A 26,113-nucleotide genomic window follows, 5' to 3' on the forward strand; every position below is an offset into this window, starting at 1 on the left:
CATGTTACATTATCCTGTCTTTCTCAAAATAGGGACAACGCAATTTAAACTAAGTATAATTAATTCACACCTGTTCTTCTTTGGAAACTGCCAAGCTTCCGCGTGTCAGACCATCAGAAGCCTATTAGTCCTGTAGTTGTCTTTAATTCCAAATTTTTTTCTTTTAACATCTTAGGACAAATCTGACAAGTCCAACGTTACCTGGAAAATTTTGAAAATTATTGATTTCATGTGGGAAAGGAAGCTAATATGTAATGTTCACAAAGGAGTAATTTGGGTGGGAAGGGCTGATCTAGCTTGTGTGTTAGAGCTGTTTTAAATCGTCTGTGAAGGGTTGGTATTGATTGCTCTGTGTTTTTAGAGGGTTAGACATCTTCCAAAGCTCTGCCTTCCGATGCATGAGTCTCAGCTGGAAGTTGCACATTGAAGTTCCAGGACAATTTTGGACTCCTGAATGTAATGAATAGAGAAAAATGGATGGAGAGAAAGGAAGCATGTAATGAATAACATTACTGACTGAAGGACACTTGCTTGCAGTGAAGGAATTGGTGGGAACTTGAGTGGTTCTTTACTTCTAAATCATCATCAGCCTTTTCCCCAAGTAGTTGTTGTTGCTAAGTAAATGTCTTCTGCTCAAATGGAAAAAAAGAATCCCTTTAATTTTCATAATTATAATAACAGAGGGAAATTATTTTTCTATTTGAGGATTAAAATGTGAGGGCTAGCTTGCATGCAGGTGATATTACTTGTCTATATAGATAAGGTTCTTATTTTTATTTTCTTCCAAATTAATCAAATGTTTTAAATGTACAATCCTTGCAATCTACAGTAGCTGCTGCGGCTCTAAAGTTCCTGGTTTTGAAGCTGTAAAGTGTTGCTTAATGCTTTGAGAAGAAGAGTGACAACTGAAAGCACGCACCCTGAAAATAACCAAAGAAAATGCTGCTGATTTTTTTTGCCTTACTTAATACTTTTATAAGCAATGCAGCATTGTTAAATTCAAGCAATTTGCAGATGGCTGTAGAGGAGAAGTCTGGTGTATCATTCTCAGGAAATGTTTTGATCAGACATATGTCATTAGATGTCATTTGGTGCTTTTCTAATGACAGTGCATTGTATCAAATGCATCTTTATGAGCCAGGAAAAAAGTTACCACAACAGAAATTGTTCAGCAGTGTCTAGATAGGATGGGGGAAAAAAAAAATCTACCACAGTTTGGCAGTCTCTCCTAGCCAGCTTTCAATTGAAATGCTGCCTATAAATTTGTAACCCTCTTTCCTAAAAGAAGAAAAATCACACTGTGAAAACATAGACAAATTGTATTTCCTCCAAAAATACAAGAAGCCACTAAGATTTCTTCATCTGAGTTGAGAGGGGGAAGAACTTTCTTCCATTTGTTCACCACGTGCATTCCAGCAGGTGACTTTTCTGTTCCCTGGTGATCCAGCCTCCTAGGTTTAACTGAAAAGTTGCACATTTGTTACCTGGTATGATGCTGGCTGATGCCTTTTTCTCAGGTCCATATCACCGAGAAGGTGGAGCTAGCCAGCTAGCAGCAGAAGCTATGTGTGAGCGGCAGGCGCATTTGTGTTCCTGGGCTCATGCACAAATGCCGTCTGAACCTCAGAGGCTTTTCCCCTCTTTTAAAATACATATATAGGTATCATATATTTTATCTGAGAAAAGGGAGACTTTCACTTCCCTAGGCATTCTGTCAAGATTTTGGAGTTTCCCCATATGCAGTCTAACGCAGCAGAACTGGCTAAGGTCTATGGGTTGCATATTCAAAGTGTCGGTCACGTTAGAAATTTCTGCTGCTTCCTTCTTTTCAGAGCATCCTTCATGACTAAAACTGTGCCTTGTGGGAATGAACTTCATAAATTTCTGATCTGGGACACAGCTGGTCAGGAACGGGTGAGTATTACTTTGCAGTATGTCTTTGTTATCCTGGTCTCTTCTAATGTGTTGGTGTACTTTTTCTAAGCCTTTCGTCTTCAGAAGACTTTGTAAGTATAAACCTACTGAATATTTGCAAGGCTCTGTGAAGCAGGTGGTCAGCAGTCACCGAGTATGTAGGTTCCCATTTAACAGGCGGGGAAAATGCAGAGGCAGGCTGACCATGCCACTTGCCTGAAAAAACCCAAAAACCTGGTGTGAATTGTCAGCCACTTTCCTCAAGACAGCTCAGGCAGTGCCCAAGTGGTCTCCAGCTCCCCTCTGGTTTCATCAGGTTTACATGTGGCAGCTTTTGTTGGTGTTGGAAAGTACTTGGCTTCCAGCACATGGGCTGGCGGGTGGTCTGAGCTTAGGTGGTGACTCCGGGGTTGTCCTGAGTTGGGACATTGAATATGGGCACAGGGTGCACCTGCTGTTACTATTTTGGAAATTAGCACCAGCAACCTGAACCACTTAGGGTTTTCGTCTTGATTTTTCAAGTGTGTGAAGTGAATTGCTCAAATTAAGTAGCTTTTCCTTTGGCTTTTCAAAAAAGCCATAACGGAGTTTGTGGGCATTAGTTCATATTGACTGTATGTAGGCCTGGTTGGTTATTTGTTTCTTTTAATAGCCTCAATGGCAGTAGTATGCAGTAATAGGCTGTAGAGTTCTCTTAATATATGCCCACATTTATCTTGAAGTTTGAAAGAAACGGAGAAACCCATGCACACGTTTTAAAATGTCTTCAGACTTTCTTGTGAAATTGCACTGTTCCTGTTCATAGAAAAATGTAGCTATGCTCATGTTAGGTTGGGGTAAAATGAGATGCTTATACAGGCTGTAATGTCAGTCCTGATACATCCTACTGTATTCTCCGTACCTCGTATGTGAATTGCAGGCAATGAAGATTTTTGCTGTTAAGTGCAGGAAATGCTTGTGCTTTTATTTACAATGCGCAGCATGATGTAAAGTGGCCCTGATGAAATCTGTTGACTCTTAGCAATTCAGTATGTTATTTATGACAAGAAAACGGATCTTGAAAAACATATTTGAAGCATAGCATAATTCCTTCCCTTGAATCTTGTTTGTTCCATTTCTGCATGGTCTGGAGCTGATAACTGACTAATTATTGCAAGAGGTAGCAAAGGTTCAGTTTTCTTTCCCATGGTTTGAGTTTCCTTGCTTATTCTCTCTCTCTTCCCTCTGCTGCCCTGCTCTGCTTTCTTTTTTTTTTTTTCCTTTTGGCTCTTTAGCACTCAAAACTTCTTGACATTTAGATATAAGTATTAATCTATTTCCCCACATAGTCTTAAGACTCTCAAAGCGTTTTCTTGAAGTAGGTGAATATTAATAAAGTCATATTTACTGAACTAAATGATGCCTCATTTGAGGCAGGAAATCTGTGACTGAGCTCTGACTCTTGGACACAAAATCCATCCTTCCCATCTAGTCCCTTATGTTTCCGCTCAGTGTTTTGTTTTTTTTTTTAGCTCGTCATTTTTCAAACATCTGCTTTCCTTTTTTTTGTGTGTCCAACAATGATGAGCAGTGACCACCACAAACCTTGTTAAATTGCTCACAATCTATTACAGATAAGTTATGTTACAGGTTTTCATGTGTAATCGTAAATTATAACCTCTTTAGGCCAGGGACCATCTTTTTCTTCTGTGTTTGCACAGTGTATTCCCAATCCTTCACTAGGACTCTAGGAAACTGGGGTGATACAGTAAACGAAGTTGATGGGTGTGGAGTGCTAGCTACTGAGGCAGACAAGTTTCCCAAGGTGATGTCCATACTGTTTCAGGTCATTCTCTGTCCTAGAACATCCCCGTTTTACAGCTAAACACATGATGCTTCTCAATAGCTTATTCACTTTAATTTGTAACTGGGATTTTGGTTACTTTGTCTTGTGTTGCTCCTTCTGATCTGCTATTCAAGAACAAATGTCTCCCCCTGTTAATTTCTTTCTCATTATCCTCTGAACAACAGTGATGACCCAAAGCTTCCAGCCTACCCCAACCTCTGGGCCTGTTGCTATTTTTCATAGTGTACTAATAAATGTCTTCCGAGTGGTGTTTCTGCTTTGAGAGCTGTTGTCCTTCCCTCGTTCTTTGTGATTTTTGTTGAGGTTTTATGTGCCGCTGCTGAAGTCTGGAAGTTTCGTCAATGCCCCTATTGTCTATACTGCTGATAGCAGTGTTTAGGACTTCCTCCTCTTTCAACATTGCCTTTGGCTTTGTTCTCCTAAACGCAAGGCCAAGCACAGGACTTGTTGGAGTTGGGGTGCTCTGTGCTTCCCCAGCTGTGCCAGTTGTTGCTGTGTCTGTGTGCTGATGTGGAGCCTTCACAGCAGAAGAGCCCCAGATGAGATTTAACTGAAGCCATACTCATGAAAGTTAAGCTCGAACCTTAACCATGGTAGAGCGGGCAAGCGGAAACAACCGCAGCAGCACTTCTGTGCTCCTCGTTCATGAGTTTCTCCTTTTTAATGAATTTTCTCCTCCTTTTTCATGAGTGTCTCTGGGCAAGAAACTGCCAGCTTGGAGAGCGTAGAGAAACCACTCTTAAATATCTTAGTCGCAAGCCCTTACTTAAGCAATGCTCTGTGAGAACGCGTGTGCCTCCTGGCCGCCTTCCGTCAGCTGGGAGAAACTGGAAATTCATGTGGCTGCTTCTGAAAAGGAGCCGTGTCCTGGGTGCTCAGAGAAGCCAGCTGGAAGCACTCAGCATCCCCTTGAGGCATTAAATCAACTTTCAGATAGCCACTTGTAACGTTGCAAGCCTTCAGAAGTGCTGGTCATTGTTGGGTTTAAAAGCTTGTAGGAACACCTGAGTTAGTTGAAGAACCTTAATATACAGGCCAGCCAGTCAGAGGTTGGTCATGGAGAACAGATAACTTCTGATTCATATGGATAATAGATATAAAATTTTATTTCTTTTGTGTCAGGAAACTCGGAACTGTAGGCAGAGTAGAGAAGGAACCAGAATTGCCATTTTGTGGGAAATAACGAGCAAACATCACTTCTGCAGAATGACAATAATGCAGCAGAAAATGGAGATCAAAAGCGTTTCTATCATAGCCTTGGTGGGAGCGAATGCTCAGTGTGCTTCCCAGAGGAGACGCTGGAGAGGGGTATGTGGCTCTCCAGCAGCTCTCGCTGTGGAAAATTCATGTAGTACTTGATTACAAAAGGAGAGAGCTGCTTAATCCTTTTATCTTGTTTTTTCTTTTCCCTTTTTTGGGTAGGGAGAACCTTAAACTGGTAGCACACTTAACAAAATCCCCCTACTTTTCTGTGCCTAAGTACTGGTCTCTGCAGACCCAGTTGCTTTGTGTTGGTGTGCTATCAGACAAGCTTGCTTTATTCTGGTTCTCAGAGTCACTTTCCCTCCACCCCACTATTTTCCAAATGTCACTTTTTTCCCTATCTCACTTTTTCCCCATCAGCTTTAAATTGTTGCCGTGGACTTCAGGACTTAAATGCACGACAATTATGTTAGCAAAGATTCCCTCCCCTAAGAAAAGTCTCTTCACAAGTTAGTTAATGATGTTTTTATTAGCATATATTTTGGTTCATGGTGTCCTAAGTAGGTTCTAATTACAATGCTTTGTCTGAATACCTTGGGTGGCTGCCAGCTTTCCATTTTGCCAGCTGAGGAATATTGTAGCAAATAGTTAGGGAGCCTGACTAGGGGCCATGTTTCTAGGGCAGGAAAATTTATCTCTGTCCTTTTTAAATTTACTGTGTTGAACTCTGGGATTTTTAATTTTGTTTAATAGAAGGAGCCTCAATTACTGGAGCCCAATTCAAACCTTGATAGGAATTACCCTGAGTTGTGGGCTTTTTTTTTTTTTTTTTTTTTTTTTTTTAAAAACTGCTCCATTTCCAGGAAAAGGCTGACTGATGAGATATCTACAGCGCTTTATAGACCCCTCTTTTCTGAGTAACGGTAGTTGTTCTGGTGATTCAGAGACAGTGTCACAAGGTAGGGGGTGAAAATGCTCCTTGAGAGGAGGACTTGTCCTTGCCACAGTCTTGACTGGGACGTTTCCCCTAAGCTGAGCAACTTAATCACTGAGCTTATGGATGCTTCCTCTGAGACCAGACTATCCTGAGAGGAGTTAACACCAACTATCAATGACTTGAATTACTTCCGCAGTCAAGACGTGGCCTGAATTTTGCTCTACAGTTTTATATAGGTGACTTTGATGGCAGCCCACAGCTCAGTCAGTGTGGAGGTGGTTCCTTGTGTGTGGTGTAAGGACCTCCCTGCAGTGAGATACTGCTTGCGTGCTGCAAAGGTCAACAGGTGATTTGGCAGTACATGCGTTTGTGAGAGCACAAGTGGCACTAGAGCTAGTAAGTGAATATGTTATTTTTACTATTTTTAGAATGAGCGTAAAGCATGGTAAATCATTTAAGAGATGCATGTGGATGTGTTTTTTCTTAAGCTTCAAGAAACTCGTGGCATGTGTAGCTTGACAGTGAGACACAGTTTAGGTGTGGTGTCTTTTGTATCCTTTGTTTAATGACTGTAAGCTTCAGAAGGGCTGAGCACAGGTCACTTCTGTGATGTTGCAAACGTTTGTTTTCTGCTTATTTAAAATATCTTCAAAAGATTATCCTAAAATATTGGCATTTTTCCCTCTTCAAGAATTCTTATATATTTGAGAAAAATGCTCATTCTTTTCTCTCTCTCTCTCTCTCTTCTTCAATTTAACTAGCAAAAAATACCTGTAGGTCAGAGACAGACAGATCTTTCCTGAAGCTCGCGAATCCTGAGAAGTGGAATCTCAGCCTTCAATCATGTAGGAAAAACTACCCAAGGTTATAAAATGCTAAATGGTATCTGATAGTGACTTTCGTGCATAACATTTTTCCATTCGCTCTTTGCCAGCTGAGAATGTCAGGAATTTTGTATCTCTCCCTGTGCCACTTCTTGTGTTAGGATAATCTCTGATGCTTCTGTTTTTTGCCTTTGCTTCCCTCCACACCCTGATTTTCTGTTTGTTGGCAGCCACTGCCTCGAAGGTGGCAGGAACGGGGCATGTAAATGCCCAGACTTGGGCAAGTAGGGGCTCCCAAGCTGCGGAATAGGTACTGTTCATGGTGCATGGACCGCTTCAATGAGCTCGTGCAACCCAGTCACAGTGGTGGCAATGTCTGGCTCTTCCCCCGTGGGTGCTTACCTGATCCACGGAAGCAGTTAAGGCACCTCTCCTGAACAGGCTGGTAGTAACGTGTTTCTGGCACTGGTCTACCATGCTCTTCACCACGAGAACCTCAGCAGTTCAGGTTGTAGGAACGGGGGCCAAAGCGTGAGGAGGAATGTGCTTCAGGTGGGTTTGGGGACAGGACTGAAGGGGTTTGTGGGGGTGACGTGGCAGGAAGGGCCAAGGACAGGAGAAACAGGACACCCAAAATCACCTGCAGAGGGGCTGGGAATGGACTACTGAGCAAGGGGACCGAGGTGCATGAAGGTCCTGGTCTGGAAAGGTAAGTATGTGTAATAGGAGGGGGAAGGAAGTTGCAGAGCTATGTCACTGCCCGCACACGTAAGTGGCTAGCAGAGAGCCAGAAGCTGTGGCTGTCCTTACCATTAATGGCACCCAGATGAAGAAAGGGTAAGGATCTCTGACCTTGAGAGGAGCCAAAAGGTTTGGTCTTGGCCACTCAGGTGCAACGTACATAGTCAGAGAGCAGCTTCTCAAGAATGGGAATGGAATCTAGTCAAATTATTACAGCTGTCAGGAAGCAAATCTTGTGCTGCTATGCACCTGCAGATGCTTGAAAAGGCACCGTGTGGAAAAACCCTAGTTGAATTCAGCCCTTGACATGAGAAGGTGCATAACATGCTGAACCCTGGTCTGATTCTGCTTACTCTGTGCATCCTTACCCTTTCTGCCATGCTTGTCAGCAGAATTACAATCCTTTTGCAGCAAGAACAAGTGATGTTCTTTACAGTCTAGGATGGTAAAAGCAACCCAATAGAGGATTTGGGGGGGGGGGGGGGTTTGGTTGTTGCTTTTGGTTTTGTTTTTTTTCCTCTTGGCTGTGGCATTTGGAAGAGACAGCCCTGCTGTGGCAGTAAGCCAGCATTGGGTGTAGCGCTACAGGATGGTGCAAAGAGATGCTGACAGGAATTAGTGTTCCCTGGTGTGCCTGGCAGATTGAATGAATCCAGACTGTCTTCAGCAGCATTTTTCAGCCTTTATATAAATAGGCAGGAGTGGTAGTTTTTTATTTCTGTATTTTTTTGGCCTCTGTTTTGCTTTCTAAACCAGCATTACATAACACATGGTTAAGAGACTTTCACTACCACAGCTCAGGTGTGATTTACGTTGTGTTCCCTTGAATTTGTTTTTCTCTTTTAAGTATTGCGATACGGCTACCTGTGGGTTTTTCTTCTTCCTCATTTTGTACTGTTAGTACAGAGGAAATGTGAAAAGCATTACCTATAATCAAATATACCCCTCCATGATGAGATGCACAGGAAACAGCAAGCAAAATCCTACAGAGCTTTTTAAATAGGTGGTAAATTCCTTAATGGCTGGTTGGTTCCATTTTTCTGCCCTTTGCAAGGGCAAAGCTTCTGTTGACTTCAGTGAGATGGCCAGATGAGGGGTTGCAGAATCCCAAAATACTCCTGGAATCAATGAGAGCTGCTCTGGTTATGCTAAACTTGCATTTGCAACACCTAAGACTGAATTTGTCCTCTGTGCTGCAGGGCTGTACAGCTGTAAAGGTTGGACAGCTTCTAGTCGGATCCTGAGAGAAAAAGGGGACCTGTTTTCAGAGGAAATTTCATAATGCGCATGTGACCTCACCACTTCTTCCTTAGTGGCAGAGATGATGAACCGCAAGTGCAAAGTGGACGCGTTGGTAGAGGAGCACGAGTACGAAGGTGCTCTGAACCCAGTTAGCATTGCACCTGTACTTATGCGGCTATATGGGTATGTAGCACGCTGTGTGGCGTGCTCTAAGGAATAGAATCTTAAAAGTCTGCATGAAGCTACACAAGTCACTGATTTTTGGTTTTTGGCATGTCTTTGATAAAGTAAGTTTCTTATTTATATTTTGAATGGCCCTTTGGGCCTGGCTGTAGCTGTTGAATTGGAAAATGTACCCTTACAACTTAACTATTGCATTGCATGGTTTAGTGACCTCAGCCTCACAAGTTGTTATCAACCCTTACAAAAGCAGAACAGGCCTAATGAGTGATGTTGGTTTATTAGACTGTACAAAAGAATGACAAAGGGGATTTAATTTTGCTTTTATTTGATATTCTGTGCTGCGATAACTGGTAATAGTTGTTAATAGTGTACTTTCAGTTGTTATTAAACGATTTCAAATGAGTGATGAAGTGGGTCAGTATTTGCAAATAGGCAAACTTTTTGTGGGTACTGAATGAGAGGCACAGGACTTCAAATTTCCACAGTAGGTGAGCTGCTAATGCTTGGACATGACGAAAAATTTCTTGACTGAAAGAGTGGTTAAACATTGGAACAGGCTGCCCAGGGAAGTGGTTGAGTCCCCATCCCTGGAAGTATTTAAAAGACGCGTAGATGAGGCGCTTAGGGACATGGTTTAGTGGGCATGGTGGTGTTGGGTTGACAGTTGGACTCGATGATCTTAGAGGTCTTTTCCAACCTTAATGATTCTATGATTCTAATGATAGTTTACTCATTATACAAAGGCGGGAGGTATTCCCAGTGCCTAGAACGACATGGTGGGAAACGGGGATGAAATTCAGTAGTATAAGTAGCAAGTCCCTCTACCTTTTGACTCCCAACAAAAATACATGCTGTAAAGTTGTAGGTGATTTTTTTTGGAAACAGAGGAGGAAAGCCACCTGTGAATGCATTTATTGGTTAAAGGATGATCATGTGTGTACGATGCAGCCGTAAGAAATGTGCTACATGTTAGGGGAAGTGCAGTTAAGGCTGTTTTATAGCTAGACTGCTGCATACAAACCTGGTCACCAGCAGTCAGGAAAGATGAACTGAAGCTGGACCAGGCGCAGAGAAAGGCAATTAGACCCTGCTTTCTTCCCATTACCTTATCTTCAGACTGGAAGAGCCTGGTTTAGCAGACTGGCAAAGTTAAGACTGCAAGACTGTTCTATATTCATATTTCAGCTAAAGGTAAGCATTGATGCTTCAATTTTAGTAAGTCAAAGTGCAAGTAAATTTTAAGTAATTTAGTAATTAGGAATTCAGAATTTTATTAATCGCCAAAATAACATGATCCCCGTAGAAGTATCATGGAAAAAAACTGCAAATGATTTTAGGCTGGACCTTGATCAGCTTTTGAAACTGGTTAGGAGTGTGGTTATTTGTGATGGTGGGAGCTGATAGACGACTGTTTCAGGTCTGTGTTTCCCTGTTAGCCCAAGGTGATGTGAGCTGCTGCTTGGCTGCAGGTAGGGGTGACATCTGCCAGAGCGCTGCTCTCGGCTGCGGATTATGGAGGGGCTGACTCCCCAGAAGGTTGGGGTTGTGACCTGGGTGTCCGTGTGGCACAGCCGGGAGCGGCTGCCCGAGCGTTTTAGGTGGCCCTTCTTGAGAAGCAGAGCTGTTCTCATGCCAAATCTCGAACTGCTCCTGTTTCTCCTAATTTTCTTGGGAATTACTAGATACAGAAATATTGAGCTATAAAATCAAGGTTATAGACATTGTAATTTATAATACAGAAGGTAGTCCCGTGAGATTTAATTTTGTGAGCTGATTTTTTGTGTCGCTTGTTTTGGGCATCTGTCCCACATTTGGTCCTTGGCAGGTGAAAAATGTGCACATTAGTATTTTGTATCCCTTTAATTAATTTTGCGTGACTCTCTTTTTCCAGGTAATTAGCCCAGAAAAAGGTTCAAGAGGACTTTGCTTTTGGGCACTGATTTAAAAGAAAAAAAGGAAAAAAAAAAAAAAAAGAAAAAAGCATCAAATAAACATAAGTATTTGCATAAATTTTTTACTAGTATGTTTGTGATATTGGAAAATCCATGCTCATAAAACACATTCGTTAAGAGTCTATTATTAGATCATGAAACTTACTCCGAGTTACAATTTTTCAACCCCTCTTGATTCATTCAGTGTTGCAAAAAGTCTTTTCCTGTTTTCTTGTGGACAACTGTGATTTCTTATGACTGGGACATAGTGTATCATCATGTTTGTTTAGTACAAAAGCATGACAAAGGGAATTTAATTTTGCTTTTATTTGATATTCTGTACTGTGATAACAGATAATAGTTGTTACTAGTGTACTTTCAGTTGTTATTAAATTATATCAAAGTACTTTTTTTTTCCTCACAGGCCGTAGGAAATAGCATTAAGATGCATTGTAATCCCGTTTTGGTCACTTTGTCCATTGTAAAATATGAAATCTTGAGTGTCAGGTTTATCCAAATAGGAATATAAACTTACATGCCAGATTAAATCTATCACTTGATATTAAAAAAAACCAAATCCTGAAGCTACGTGCCCAAATATGGATGAAACATTTTCTCCTCTTAAAAGGCGTTATAGCTAAAATATTACTGTAGAATCATGAAAGAGGAAATAACTGTCCTGTCAGCTGAGCAAGTGAATAGATTTTCAGTAGAGTAGGGAGGTCATACTTACGTGTTAACAACAACTACTGAACCTGAGTGCCTTTCAGAGGCAGTTGCCTTTCCGAGCCTAGCTTGCTGTGGTCTTGCCTTCCCTCTTTCCAAGCTTGTGAGGAATTGGAATATTTAAGTAGATTATTTTGTTTTAAATAGCAGAGGAACTGCATTCCTCCCACATGCTGCGTGTCTGGTCGCCGCTTTTTATGTTTCTTGACACAAGGAGCAGGTCAAGCATAGTTTGACATTGTTTGGCGTTTCTGTTACTAAAATGCAACACACCATTGAAGTGATTAATTAATCTCCAAAAATGTTGCAAAAGAAGTTTTCTTTGTTTCTGCATATTACCTGCACTGATTATTATTATTAATTATTATTGCTTCCGTTATAGGAAAAAAAGAGTAAAACTGCTATGGCAGTAGACTGTACCAGCAGAGATGTGCACAAAGTAGTTCTGCAGAGCTATTTGAGTGTGGTCTAAACTGATGTGAATCTGGCTTCTAGTGGTCCTGTCCTTCCTCCTTTTTCTCAGCCATGCTTTCCCACCCCTTCCTTTCGGCTGAGCCTGGGGCTTATCTGATGCACAACAAGCTGGTTTGGGAATCCAGCTAAAAATTAATCCTACCCAAAAAATGGTAGTTTGCATCCTGGTTCCAGTTTGCATCTGGTTCTACTTGTCCAGGATCCAGTGGAAGAGGTCTGCTTTTCTGTTTGTTTTTTTAAAATTATTATTATTATTTTTATTTTTACTTTCTGGCCCTAACACTGGCAATATTCTTCAGTGGAACAGCTATTATGGAAAGTGTTCTTGTCACCTGGTCAGAAGAAAAGGCAGAGAAATTCCCAAGATGTTGTACAGGTTCTCAGTGTGCTTTCTGGGCCAGTATTGAAGGAATTTGAAGCATGTGAGTTTAACTGCATGGCTCCTGTGAAGTGTGATTACTGTTATCTGAGAGCTCTTTGTAAATTCATGAATACCGTGTAATCTAGACTAAGACCAAATCAGCATGTGTGTAGGGTATGTTGGTTTTTTCCAGGAGTTTACAGACTGGGAGGAGTGTGCATACACCGTGAAAGGTCAGATCTACCCTCCACAATTAAGGTCCCTGATTTTCAGGCTACTTTAACGCAACACGTGTTGATGAGCAGGTCTTGGAAATTCTTGAAGTTTGTAGGAGATAACTTCTCGTCACAGGTACTCAGTGAGCCAACTAGGAAAGATGCCCTCCTAGACTTGCTATTTGTGACTAGAGAAGGACTCATGGGGGATGTGATGGTAGGTGGCTGCCTTGGCCACAGTGATCATGAAATGGTTGAGTGTAATGAGAAAAAAGGACAGCAGAGTACTACCCTGGGCTTCAGGAGAGCAAACTTTAAGCTATTCAGGGAGCTATTTAGCAGAGTATCCTGGGAATCTGCATTTGAGGGCTTAGGAGTCCACAAGTGCTGGTCAGTCTTTAAGAACCACTTTTTAGAAGCACAGGAGTAGGCAATTCCACTGTGTCATAAGTCAAGTATGCAGGGCAGAAGACCAGCTTGGCTGAACAGGGAACCCCTCGTGGAGCTCAAGAGGAAAAAGGAATGGTATGATATCTGGAAGCGAGTTCAGGCGTCGCAGGAAGAGTGCAGAGCTGTGGTTCATTTATGCAGGGAGAAGACATGAAAGGCCGAAGCTCAATTAGAGTTGAAACTGGCCAGTGTTGTTTCAGATAACATGAAGGGCTTTTTTAAGTACATTAATAGCAAGAGGAGGTCTAAAGAAAACATTGGACCGATATTGGACCTATACTTGTTGAAGATGGTCATCTGACTAATAGGGATGAAGAAAAAGTGGAGGCATTCAATGCGTTTTTTGCCTCAGTCTTTAATAATACTGACAGACCTTGGGCTGCCCAGTCCCCTGAGTCAGAGGACCACGAGTGTGGGAACAGTGACTTTCCATTTGTGGACACTGAAATTATAAGAGACCAGCTGTATCAGCTGAATGTTCACAAGTCCATGGGGCCTGGTGGGATTCATCCCAGAGTACTGAAGGAGCTAGTGGATGTTATGGCAGGACCCCTCTCGATCATCTACCAAAGGTCTTGGGAGTCTGGGGAGGTCCCTGCTGACTGGAAGCTAGCCAATGTTATTCCAGTTTACAAGAAGGGTGCGAGGGAAGACCCAGGGAACTACAGACCTGTTAGTCTAACCTCAGTTCCTGGAAAAATTATGGAGAAGATCATACTGGGTACTATTGAAAGGCATTTAAAGAATAATGCAGTCATCAGGCACAGTCAACATGGGTTCACAAAGGGAAAGTCCTGTTTAACTCATTTGATATCCTTCTATGATAAGGTCACCCGCCCAGTGGTTGAAGGGAAGGTGGTGGATGTAGTTTTTCTGGATTTTTAGTAAGGCTTTTGATACTGTCCTTCAACAGCATCCTTCTGGACAAGTTGTCCACCTGTGGGATGAGCAGCTTCACGGTGTGCTGGGTGAAGAACTGGCTGAAGGGCAGGGCTCAGAGGGTTGTAGTGAATGGGGCTACATCTGGCTGGCAACCGGTCACCAGCGCTGTTCCTCAGGGCTCAATTCTAGGGCCAGTGCTGTTAAATACATTTATCAATGATCTGGATGCAGGAGTTGAATGTACCATTAGCAAGTTTGCTGATGATACCAAACTGGGAGGTGCTGTTGACTCTCTTGAGGTCTATGATTAATGGGATGCAATTTGACAAGTCAAAATGCTGGATTCTGCACCTAGGATGGAGTAATGCTGGGCACGAGTATAAATTGGGAGAGGAGTGGCTGGAGAGCAGCCCTGCAGAAGGGGACCTGGGGGTGCTGGTTGGCAGCAGGCTCAATGTGAGTCAGCAGTGTGCCCTGGCAGCCAAGAGGGCAAACAGCATCCTGGGGTGAGTTAAACACAGCATAGCCAGCCGGTCAAAAGAGGTGATTATCCTGCTGTATTCAGCGTTGGTGCGGCCTCACCTCGAGTCCTGTGTGCAGTTCTGGGCCCCACAATTTAAGAAGGATGTGAAGGTCCTTGAATGCATCCAGGGGCGGGCAACAAAGCTGGTGAAAGGGCTGGAAGGCATGTCCTGTGAGGAGCGGCTGAGGACTTTGGGCTTGTCTAGTTTGGAGGAAAGGAGGCTGAGGGGCGACCTCATTGCTCTCTACAGCTTCCTGAGGAGGGGAAGTGGAGAGGGAGGTGCTGACCTCTTCTCACTGGGATCCAATGATAGGACATGTGGGAACGGTTCAAAGCTGTGTCCATCAGGGGAGGTTTAGACTGGGCATTAGGAGGCATTTCTTTACTGAGAGGGTGGTCAAACACTGGAACAGGCTTCCTAGAGAGGTGGTCGATGCCCCAAGCCTGTCAGTGTTTGAGGCATTTCGACAATGCCCTTAACAACATGGTTTAACTTTTGGTCAGCCCTGAATTGGTCAGGCAGTTGGACTAGATGATCGTTGTAGGTCCCTTCCAACTGAAATAGTCTACTCTGTTCCAACACACTGGAAATTTCTGTCATGATCTGGAAGCCTAAAAATTCTGGAAAGTATTTATTGCATTAAACATGCAAGTAATAAAGCCACACACTAAAAGCCCGGAACGCACACATCTACCCAACTCCCTCAGGAACTTGGCTGATCCCTTTTCTTCAGACCGCGCTTCTTGACTGATTCCTCTTTCTTTTCGCATCCTCCTTCCTGCTGTTTTCTCCTATTAATGAGCTGTCCCACCTGCCTCACTCCCCAAAACACTTCAGCACTTGACCATCTGTCACTGCTGCTGTGCATCCTTACTGTTATAAGAGAAAGTATCGACCTTGAGCTGGAGTGTGTGATCTGTGATAAATAGCTTACAAACTGGCAAATGAACCAATATTACAAATAACTCGCTTTATACATTGCACGTGAAACAGCAAGAAATGAGGAGGCTGCTAGGTCTAAATGCTCAGTCTGTAAGTACAGCTCTGAGAAAAAGATGTGTCCAGTAAACCTGCAGAGGTTTGCAACGTAACACATGGATTCATGCACGTTCACTGGGCAGTGGGATTCATACCCTGCCCTAATAATGCATTTGATTTAGGAGCTGACCTCAGTTATTAGCTGCAGCTTTATATGAAGCTTTTGCAGATCACTTTGCAAATAAAAATTTGTAAAATGGCTGCGCGAGTACAGTGAGACTAAATGTATTTTCCGAGAGTAATTATTTTTGGTTTGCTTAAGACTAAGTTTAGTTGAATCAGCAGAAGGGCTTTTTGACTTCCTTTCTCTGTGTAATTATAAGCTGAAATTCTAAATCAGCTGCTTAGTCATGGTAAATTATGAAAATTATGCTGTTCATTGGCAAGCTGTTGTTACAATAAACATATTTATTGCTTGGGTTTTTTTCTTAAAGGATGTTTCCCTTGAAACAAAAAGCTGAATAGTAACTTAAACTGCAAGAACTCATGTTTTTCAAAATATCTGTCATAGTATAGGATAAGTAAACATGACAGGTGTTCAAAGTTTTCTGACAAATTAATTTTATCCAAGTCATTTGCAATGTTTTGTAAAACTCGAACCCAAGCTGAATCCAGTCTGTTACAACTACAAAACAAAATGTTGCAGTTTGCCAGGGGAAGGGCTCTATATGCTGTCAGGTTAGGCCTCCAAGTGTAGGTGATCTTCATGTCAAAACTTGTCCTCAGAGTCCATGCCCTGTAATGGAGAAGATGCATTGAACCAGTAAGTGCTGACTGCGTAAATCCAGCGGGTTGAAGAACAGCAGGAGATAAGGGAGCTCTGCTTCCTTGATATTTGAGGAAAATTAGAGATGGGCAACCATTGAAGAGGTCTGTTCTCTATGGGATGAAAGGCAGTCGGTGGTCCTGCCATGGCAAGTCTTTGTGACCTGACAAAGTGTGTGATAATTCTGATTTATTAATGATATGTTTTATTGGGGGGGGTTATGTTTTAACAGTTTCATTCCTTGGCTCCAATGTACTACCGAGGTTCAGCAGCAGCTGTGATAGTTTATGATATCACCAAACAGGTAAGACCTTCTGTACGCTTTTCGCCTGCGTTAACTCCTCTGCTTGGGCCGGAGTTGGAGTTAAAACCCACAACTGTAGAAGTATTTATATGTTAATCCCTGTTCAAGTCAGCGCGGTTTATATGCTTCGATAGTTTGTGTAGCTTTGGATAGAGGTGTCCAACTGCCTTAAAAAACTAAATATGAAGTCCTGCTTCTGTGTTGTTTAAACTTCATCTAGACAAAAGGTTGGAGACTGCATTTTGTCAGAGTTTCTTTGGATTTCCTCTGGCTAAGTAGAGAGGATGATATCCTGTAATACCCCCTCCCGCTACCATCACCGCCTATGTTCTTTGTATGGAATTGAGCTTTTACTACAAAAAGCAGCTGGCTGCTTTATCAACTGAACAGAAATTCAGTTGTTTGCATATTACTGATTTCAAAACTAATTATTTTTAACTAAGCATATCATCTCACGTTTGCATTGCAGGACTCATGTCTTAACTTTGAAACCAGTAATGAAATAATAAGTCTCTGACCTTTGTCTCAACATTATTCATTTGGAATGAAAATTGTATTTTCAGATCCTAAACTGCTCTTGCTCATTTCTCAGGCAGAGGAGGCTAGGAGGTTCTAGCTGAATGATTCTTCCACTGCTTTTCAAAGAAACCCCTGCTGATAAAGCTGAGTTAGAGGAGGCATTAATGGATGGATGGTCATGACAGTTCACTAGCATTTTATTCCTTTCCTGCCAATTGAATTATTTACTACTAGGTTGAGAGGGCTGGGTTGGTTCTCCAGTGCATTAGTGTAATGATCTGTGGCTGATGATGGTGGCCACTGTTGCACAGCGGTACTGTTCTCCTTTACTAATTTGCCAAGAAAAGATGAGGAAGAGTGAATCGTGCTGGATTGATACTTATTTTTAATTTAAATATCTTACAGTTGATCTTGTAATGCATTGTAAGAATAGAATTTTGTTTTGCCAGCCTTTCTCCAAGCTTATGTGGAACAGCTCTCAGAATAAAGAGGGGAAAACAGGAGAGGAAGGTCAACGTGTATTTCACTTTCTGATACTTAATATTCAGCATTGATCATTAAAGCAGAACGGATGTTTTTTTCCCAAATGACTGATAGTGCTCTCCCGTCAGTGATACCGATACAGCCATTGCTGATTAGACACAACTCTTATGTGCATTTCTGAAGGGGAAAAAAATGATTTATAATATATTTAGGAGCTCACTTGGAGTTTCAGTAATAATTTCAACCATGCGTTATAATTAGAATCTCTAGGAACAAAAGTGATTTTAATGCTATTAAAAATCATTAGTGTAAAGAAATAGAAAATTTACTATTAAAAGGTAGGTAGCATCAAAAAGCATTTGAATTTTGTACTTGGAGAGAAAAAGCCAAGTGAATTGTCACCTGTCTCTTTGGTTTCATAATGAGTAAACTGAGGTTTACCAGGTCACAGATTTGGAAATGCAGGGGGGAGGGGTCACTGTGAAAGCTCTCCTGGATGTTACCAAAAATATGACAGTGGTTGAGATGGTAATCCACTGGGCAGAAGTTGAAATTAGACAAATGAAGCTCACATTAAAAGTGAAGGAAATTAGCTACTAGCCAAACTTAAGAGAGCTGTGGTGGTTTCTTCATCACTGAAAATTTAAGAAAAACATTCAGTGCTGCTCGGGGGGAGGGGGGGGGGGGGGCAAAGGGGGAAGTGTCCAAGGTCAGGAATTAATTTGAGGAAGTCTTATGACCTGAAGTTTGAAAAGCAGATTACATAGATACAGCGATCTTCTTCTGGTCTTGTGATCTGTAAAATTATTATTGCATTAATACTGTCAAAGCTGTGTTCCTCTAACTTCAAAAAATAAGCAGATGCATCAACGGAGACTAGGGTGTTAGCTTATTTGTTATTTCTCTGACTTAGGATTCATTTCATACTTTGAAGAAATGGGTGAAAGAACTAAAAGAACATGGTCCTGAAAACATTGTAATGGCCATCGCTGGAAACAAATGTGATCTTTCTGATATCAGGTAATACATCCATTTTTGTTGTTGCTTTGATTGCAGTAACTATATTGTTTCCTTCCTTCTGGTAACCAATTTGTTTTGTTGTTATAATAGTATATAATTTTGGCCAGCTGTATTGAGTCATTCCTAATACCAGTGGTTCTACCAATATACAACCTCACCAGCAGCAGCACAACTTGAGTTGTGTACTTTTTTTTTAACCTTTCTTTTACTGCCCTTCCTGTGTATTTGTACAATCTACACCCTTTAGCTGCTGAATCATTGAGAATGGAAAAGTATTCTCTTTTTTTTCCTTCCATTCATGTTAAAAGGTGCAGGCTGTATTAAGCGATGAGCAAAACCAGCAATGTAAAGCTAGAAGGATGGGCCTGAGGTAGAATAATGTTATTCACAGAGAAGCTTTGAGAACTTGTGCTTTGCGCTTTGTAACAACTGAAACTGTCCCACAGTAGTGGAAGTAGAAAGTGTATTTTTGTTTTTTTAGGAGCATAACCTCAAGTAAAACTTGGGTCACCTGCATGAAGCAAAGAACCTCCTGGGTAAAAGAGGGGAGGGTTGAATCTGCCCTCCTGCAGAAGAGCCGACATGATGCTATTTGGGATGAGAGTGAAGCTAGAGTCACTCTTCTGCTTGTTAGCTCTATTTTGGATTTGCATTTATCCTTTCTGGAAATGGAAGCACATTCTGCTGTACAGTAGTGATCCTTTGCGTCAGTCCGTGACTCTGGGTGAGGGGATCGAGTGCACCCTCAGTAAGTTTGCAGACGACACCAAGTTGGGCGGGAGTGTTGATCTGCTCGAGGGTAGGAAGGCTCTGCAGAGGGACCTGGACAGGCTGGATCAATGGGCCCAGGCCAACTGTATGAGGTTCAACAAGGCCAAGTGCCGGGTCCTGCACTTGCATCACAACAACCCCCCCCATGCAGCGCTACAGGCTTGGGGAAGAGTGGCTGGAAAGCTGCCTGTCGGAAAAGGACCTGGGGGTGCTGGTTGACAGCCGGCTGAACATGAGCCGGCAGTGTGCCCAGGTGGCCAAGAAGGCCAATGGCATCCTGGCCTGTATCAGAAATAGTGTGGCCAGTAGGAGTAGGGAAGTGATTGTGCCCCTGTACTCGGCCCTGGTGAGGCCGCACCTCGAATCCTGTGTTCAGTTTTGGGCCCCTCACTACAAGAAGGACGTTGAGGTGCTGGAGCGTGTCCAGAGAAGGGCAACGAGGCTGGTGAGGGGTCTGGAGCACAAGTCTTATGAGGAGCGGCTGAGGGAACTGGGACTGTTCAGCCTGGAGAAAAGGAGGCTGAGGGGAGACCTCATCGCTCTCTACAACTACCTGAAAGGAGGTTGTAGCGAGGTGGGTGTTGGTCTTTTCTCCGAAGTAACAAGCGATAGGACGAGAGGAAATGGCCTCAAGTTGCGGCAGGGGAGGTTTAGATTGGATGTAAGGAAAAATTTCTTTACTGAAAGAGTGGTGAAACATTGGAACAGGCTGCCCAGGGAAGTGGTGGAGTCCCCATCCCTGGAGGTATTTAAAAGACGTGTAGATGAGGCGCTTAGGGACATGGTTTAGTGGGCCTGGTGGTGTTGGGTTGATGGTTGGACTCGATGATCTTAGAGGTCTTTTCCAACCTCAATGATTCTATGATTCTATGATTCTATGATTGGACCTGTGTGGGGTTTGGGGGTTGGTGGGGTTTTTTTTGTGGGGGATTTTTTTTTTTTTTTTTTGTTCTCCCCCCCTTCCCCTGCCAGCCATGAACCAGCAGAAAGCTGTGAGCCACTGCTTTCTGCAAGACCTGAACAAGCCCTGATGCTAGAAGACTCCTAGTTTCTGTTGGGCTAAGAACGGGGGACACAGATAGTATATCGGCATCTCCTACGTGATGTTGTGATATGCTTGTCAGCATGGTGAAACTGAGTCCTATAAGACAAAACAAAAGGTTTCCAAATATGAAGTAGAAAAAAAAGAGGAAAGGATGATTATAAGAATAAAACTAAACCAGTTAGCACAAATCGGAGTTTTCAGTTGCCCTGAGAGTCACTTTAAATTTATTGCTTAAGTGTTACCAGCAATACAATTCCTGATTAAATCAAGGGTAATAAGTTTGGAGATTGTGACAAATGGCACCAATTGCAAATGAATCCATAACCAGCCCTCCCCCTGCTTTTGGTAGCATCTGCTGTGGCAGCAAGCTTTTAAATGCTGTTCCACCAGAGGCAGGTTAACCTGGGGACATGAAGAAAAACCTGCACCCCAGAAATGTTGGGAGAATACTGGGGTTCCTCACAGAGTGACTGTGATCTTCCCACCATGTTATTCTCAAACACTACTTGTTTTTTACTGATTGCTGTTCATCTGTTTCTTGCTCTTGTTCAGCCAGTACAGCTCTTCCATGCACAAAATGTTCTGGTGTTTGCATGGTCCTCATTGTCCTCCATAAGCTAATGGCTCATTCTTTTTTTTTTTTTTTTTTTTTTTTTTAAATAGGGAGGGGGCTTTTTTCTCTGCATAGTTATGAATAGTTTTGAGAATATTTTTTTCATGCAGTTATTCTTTCTGCATCCCCCAGCTTTTTTTCTTTCTAAAGTCATCCAGTGATGTCTAGCCAAAGAGTCTGCTCTCTGTTTTTCCACCAAAATCTATCTCGTACGTGATACGTTTTCACAGTTCTTCCAAAAATCTGATTGTTTATGCAATACATGCAGCTGTATGCATTTTCTGGCTGCTTTATGTCTTTGAATTTACTTCAGTAAAAATGATTTTAGGTGAAATGTGTCACCAATTAATCAGAGTGTTTCCAATAAGTAGAAAATACACATGCACAGAGAATTTAAAAATAAGATGATGTGAGCACACAGGAGCAAGCTGCTGTTTGTATGCATTTTTGGCATCTCTCTTTGGTTTTGTAGAACTTCTGGCAGATGTTTTGCTGGATATCAGAGAGACAGCTGCTTTTAAGACCAACGTGAATAGATGGAAAAGAGGACAAGCTGACCCGGTTCAAGTTGATTTGATTCTGCCATCTGTATGACTGTAGGAGATTAATGTAAGGAGGAATGAGTGGAAGTAATAAGAACTGATTATCTTCCTTTGGGAAAAGACTGGCTCTATTTCTCATAATCATTGACCATGTTACCCTCCTCATTTAGCATCTAAAATTTGGTTTTGAGCTGCCAGGATGGATTTGGGACACTTAGGGGTCATGCTGCTTTTCTCAGTGTTGTTAATAGGCTATCAGCAGTTTTTGGCACTCTGTTGAAATAAATTTCTTCTGCACTTTGAAGGAATTTCTACAGGTGGACAGGCAATTTTGTTTAGTATAAATCCTCATCTTTGTTACAGTACTGTAAACTCTAGTACTGTTGAGTGTTTGGCATACTTTTAAGTAATAGTAGTAGACTTTTCCTTCTAATATGTGTCCTGTCCTTTTGACAGGTCATTAAAAAGTAGTTTCAAAGACCGGAGCTGAGACTTGAATGTTAAAATGGTATAAGTGCCCAAAAGATTTTTTGAGCATTTTAGTCAGTAGTCATAACAGCAACTAAGAAGTGTTTACTTCCCTAAAAATATGGTGCACCTTCTTAGCAAATTGTGTTCACTGGAAAATGCCAGATCCTTGGTTAAGAGAATTCAGCAGAATTTCATGCTCAGATCTTCCCTCTATGCATCCAGAATATTTCTTTATTCAGTAATTATTCAGAAAATCTCAAGGGAGATTGAATCAATAGAATGATTTGGAAAGATTGAAATGAAATAATTGACATCTTTCAGAATAGGTATTCCTCTAACTTTCCCTGTAGCCCTGGAATAACACTTTCTCAGCACTCCACTGATGGTTCTTGCCTTCTTCCCTCTTCACCCCATCTTGCATGTATTCATCTCTCGGCTTAGAGTTCAAGCATTTGTGCTTTTCCTTTTTGGCAAGGTAGCATCTTAGCAATATTGACATCTAGATTATGATAACTCCACTTGATGTATGCAGCCTTCTCGGCGTCGACAGCACTGGATGGCATGATGCTTATTGCCCACGTGCTGTGGACATTTACAGGCTTCCTTTAGAAATGTCATCAGAGAAGGCTAAGAAGTTTTGTGACGCTTCCTTGGAATATTATCACTTGCTGCTCTTTTACCTTTTCCTTGATGCCTGAAGTTTGCTTTCTCATCTAAATTACAGCAAGTTGAAAGTCTTCATTACATAACCCTATGCTCTCTAATTTCTTCCTTTACTGCTGTTTGAATATTATGTTAGGTAGTTAAGTTCCTTTTTTCTTATCTCCAGGGCCATCCGCAGATGGTGGTACCTTTCATAATAAAGGCCAACGGGCCATTTCAGAAACAGTAAGGAGAATGCTGCCTTCCCTGTGTCTTCCGCAATAAAAAGACATGTAATACAAAGAAGCAAGTAATGGAAACAAGCTCTGAATCCAGATGCTGGAATTGCAAGCTAATTTTTTGGAAACCGTTTGTAATAAATCGGGCAGTTATTCTGCCTCTCTGCATGTTTCCCATGAGCAGCAGATCTGATTTATTTAAAATAAATGCCTCCATAAACTAATTGTGAAATTGCATTGCTGTGCTCCCACCTAGGTACCTTCTGTTAAAGTCCAGGGCACTCATACTAGGAGGAAATTGTGCTAGGACTCTCTGGATTGGTACTTCGGAGTTGTGGGGTGAAGGAGTTGGTGCAAATTCTGCGTGTGCAACCGGCATCTGTAAAGCCACACAAAACATACCAGTTGATGTGTTGAACAACTGGAGGAAAAATAGTGCTGGCAGCCTGGTGTTTCAAAATGTGCTCCCCTGATCGGGTGTACCTTGGGTGCCTGTTAGCGTGTTCAGTCTCTGATTCTAAGCTGTTGCTCAAAAATCAGGAATAGCGGTGGTTACAGACAGCAGTGGACACGGGCAGATTCAGCTTTGCCACGTGGCTCAGGCAGATACAAGGTCAGCGTGGGACTTGCTTTGCGTCTGAAGCAGAGGTCTTTTGTACGTTGTAAACTGCATTTACCAGCTTTTGGCATATGAAGTATTGGCTACAAAATGAGGATGTTCTACCAGTGATTTTAAGATGATGTCACTTTGGTGACATGGCACAGAATAGTTGTCTTCCCCCAGTGAATCTGGCACTCCCAGATTGCTCTTGCCAATGTGCTCAGAGTCAGTGGCTTTCATATTTCTTTCAGAATCTCTCCTGTGTTTTTGCTGCTTGCAAACACTTCGACATACGATGCTCTTATCGTTTGCTTCCACAACAGTCGTACCCTAACTTGTTTGAACACTTGGTGTGGACAGTGCTGGTTGCTGCCTGGATCAGCAGAGTTGTCTATCTTTTCTCTAGTGTTTTAATGCTTTTCTTATCGGGGTCAGGTTTAAAAAACAAACAAATGGGGCTGTCATTTAAATTATCTTCCTTTTTTCAAGGCATGGATTCAGCAGCAAGTCCGAGAAATCTGCAGATCGATCATTGCTGAAATTTTGATATTTTGAATACAATGATCTAAGTGCCATAAGAAGAAGGAAGATAGTACTACTTTTGCAGGGAAGAAGAGCATACTAATGCTTTTCTGATTAGGCTGTGTTTGAGGTCTTTCTTCTCTCCCCCCCCCCCCCCCCCCCCCAAATTAAATTATTTTTTGAAAATTTTGTTTCTTTTATTTGTAAATTTTTTTTTTTTTTTTGTAGGGAGGTTCCTATGAAGGATGCCAAAGAATATGCAGAATCTATAGGCGCAATTGTTGTTGAAACCAGTGCAAAGAATGCTGTTAACATTGAAGAACTTTTTCAAGGAATAAGTAAGTAAATGTGCCATTTATTTATTTAACTAATTGTGATTGTTTGGAGGTCTTCTGAAAATAGCTGTCTGTTTCAGGTCTAAAAACTTCTTTCCCAAGGACATCAAGAAATCCACTGGGCCAGTAGTATGGCTGCTGTTTATGCAGATGTAAACTAAGAACGATTTTGAATACACCAAAGCAAAACATAGTAGATAGTAGCTACAGGGTAAGCCTATTCCTTCTAAATCTGTATATAAATCCTGACCTGGGTCATATCTTCTGTTTCAGATCAAGCCTGCTGTAGAGGCGATAGTGTTGACCTTATCATGTTGATAAAGACTTAAATGTTGAGAAATGTGCCTGGAGGGCTATGATAAGTAGAAAATAGTCATTGCAGTGGAATCCGTTTAAAGAAATATTTTCTATCCAGGTCTTTTAAACAAGATGAGACTGACATTCCTCATGAGGAGAAGAAAAAAATGTCTTGTTCAGTTTGCCTTCTAGGGGTTCCAGTTTTGGTCTCTGGCTGCAAGGGGAAAGGACCTTGTGGGCTGGAAGGGACCTCGGGAGACCTTCAGTCCAACTTCCTGCTCGAAACAGACTTGATAGTTAATTCAGACGAGGTTGCTCAGGCCATTGTCTGGCTGGACCCAAGAGCAGAGGTTCCACAACCTCTCTGAGCAGCTGAGTCCAGTGTTTAAATAGTCCTCGCAGTGGCATCCCCCCCGGTGTATCAAGTCAGAACCTCTCCTGATTCAATTCTCGGCCACCATCGCTCATTGTCCTGGATGCACCTCGGTAAAGAGCCTGGCTCTGTCATCTTAGCAGCCCTCCCCATAGGTACTGACAGGCGGCTCTGCGGTCCCCCAGAGCCATCTCATCTCCAGGCTGAACAGGCCCCATTTCCTCAGCCTCTCTTCACAGGGCAAGTGCTCCAGCTCCCTGACTGTCTTGGTGGCCCTCCTCTGAACTTGCGCCAGTTTGTCAACATTTTTCTTGTATCGTGGGGCCCAAAACTGGCTGCATTACCCAGCTTGTGTTAGACCATATCTAGAAAGGGATAACCACTTCACCTGATCTACTGGCTTGGCTCTTGTTGGTATGACTTAGGATGCTGTTAGCTGTCTTTGCTGCCAGGGCATGCTGCTGGCTCGTGCTCAGCCTGCTGCCTTCAGGTCCTTTTTGGCAGCGCTGCTTCCCGGGCAGCCAGTCCACAGCCTGTCTCATAGCCAGGGGCTCTTCCTTCTCACAAGCAGGACTTGGCATTTGTCCTTTCTGAACCACATAAGGCTCCCGTTGGCCCATTCCTTCCTCCAGCCTAAGGCCCTCTGAACAGCAGCCTTGCCCTCAAGGGTATTGAATGCACCTCTGAGTTGGGTATCATCTGAGGGTTGAAGTGGGTGCATATTTTTTCCTCCTTCAGGCCACTGATAAAAGGTATTAAGCAAGGTACTCCACTTGTAACTGGCCTAGGGGCAGATACATACTGTTAATCATTGGCCTTCAAGTCTGATGATCCAGCCAGTTTTTCACACAGCTAACAGTCTGCCTATCTAGACTATAACATTCCAACTTAGATATACCAGGATGCAGTAGGAGAAAGTATCAAAAGCCTTGCTAAAGTCAGGTAGACGACATCCAATACTCTCCCTCAATCACAGATCCAGTCATACTATCATTTAGGGCAACCAGGTTGGCTGGACATGGTTTACCCTTGGTAAGTCTATGCTGACTGGTCCTGGTCACCTTCTTCACCTTCATGTG

The 26,113-nt window shown here is 42.4% G+C and overlaps 1 protein-coding gene across 1 annotated transcript in view; it reads left to right on the forward strand.

Annotated features, from left to right (window-relative positions):
- The window catches only part of RAB31 (RAB31, member RAS oncogene family), a 70,082-nt gene that overhangs the window by 30,249 nt on the left and 13,720 nt on the right, over positions 1–26,113 (forward strand). Inside the window, 4 exon segments of the mRNA XM_076329983.1 lie at positions 1,833–1,914; positions 16,490–16,561; positions 18,477–18,583; positions 24,258–24,367. Of these exon segments, the coding sequence (XP_076186098.1) occupies positions 1,833–1,914; positions 16,490–16,561; positions 18,477–18,583; positions 24,258–24,367 (371 nt within the window).

Source organism: Aptenodytes patagonicus, chromosome 2, assembly GCF_965638725.1.
Source record: "Aptenodytes patagonicus chromosome 2, bAptPat1.pri.cur, whole genome shotgun sequence".
Classification (NCBI taxonomy): Eukaryota; Metazoa; Chordata; class Aves; order Sphenisciformes; family Spheniscidae; genus Aptenodytes; species Aptenodytes patagonicus.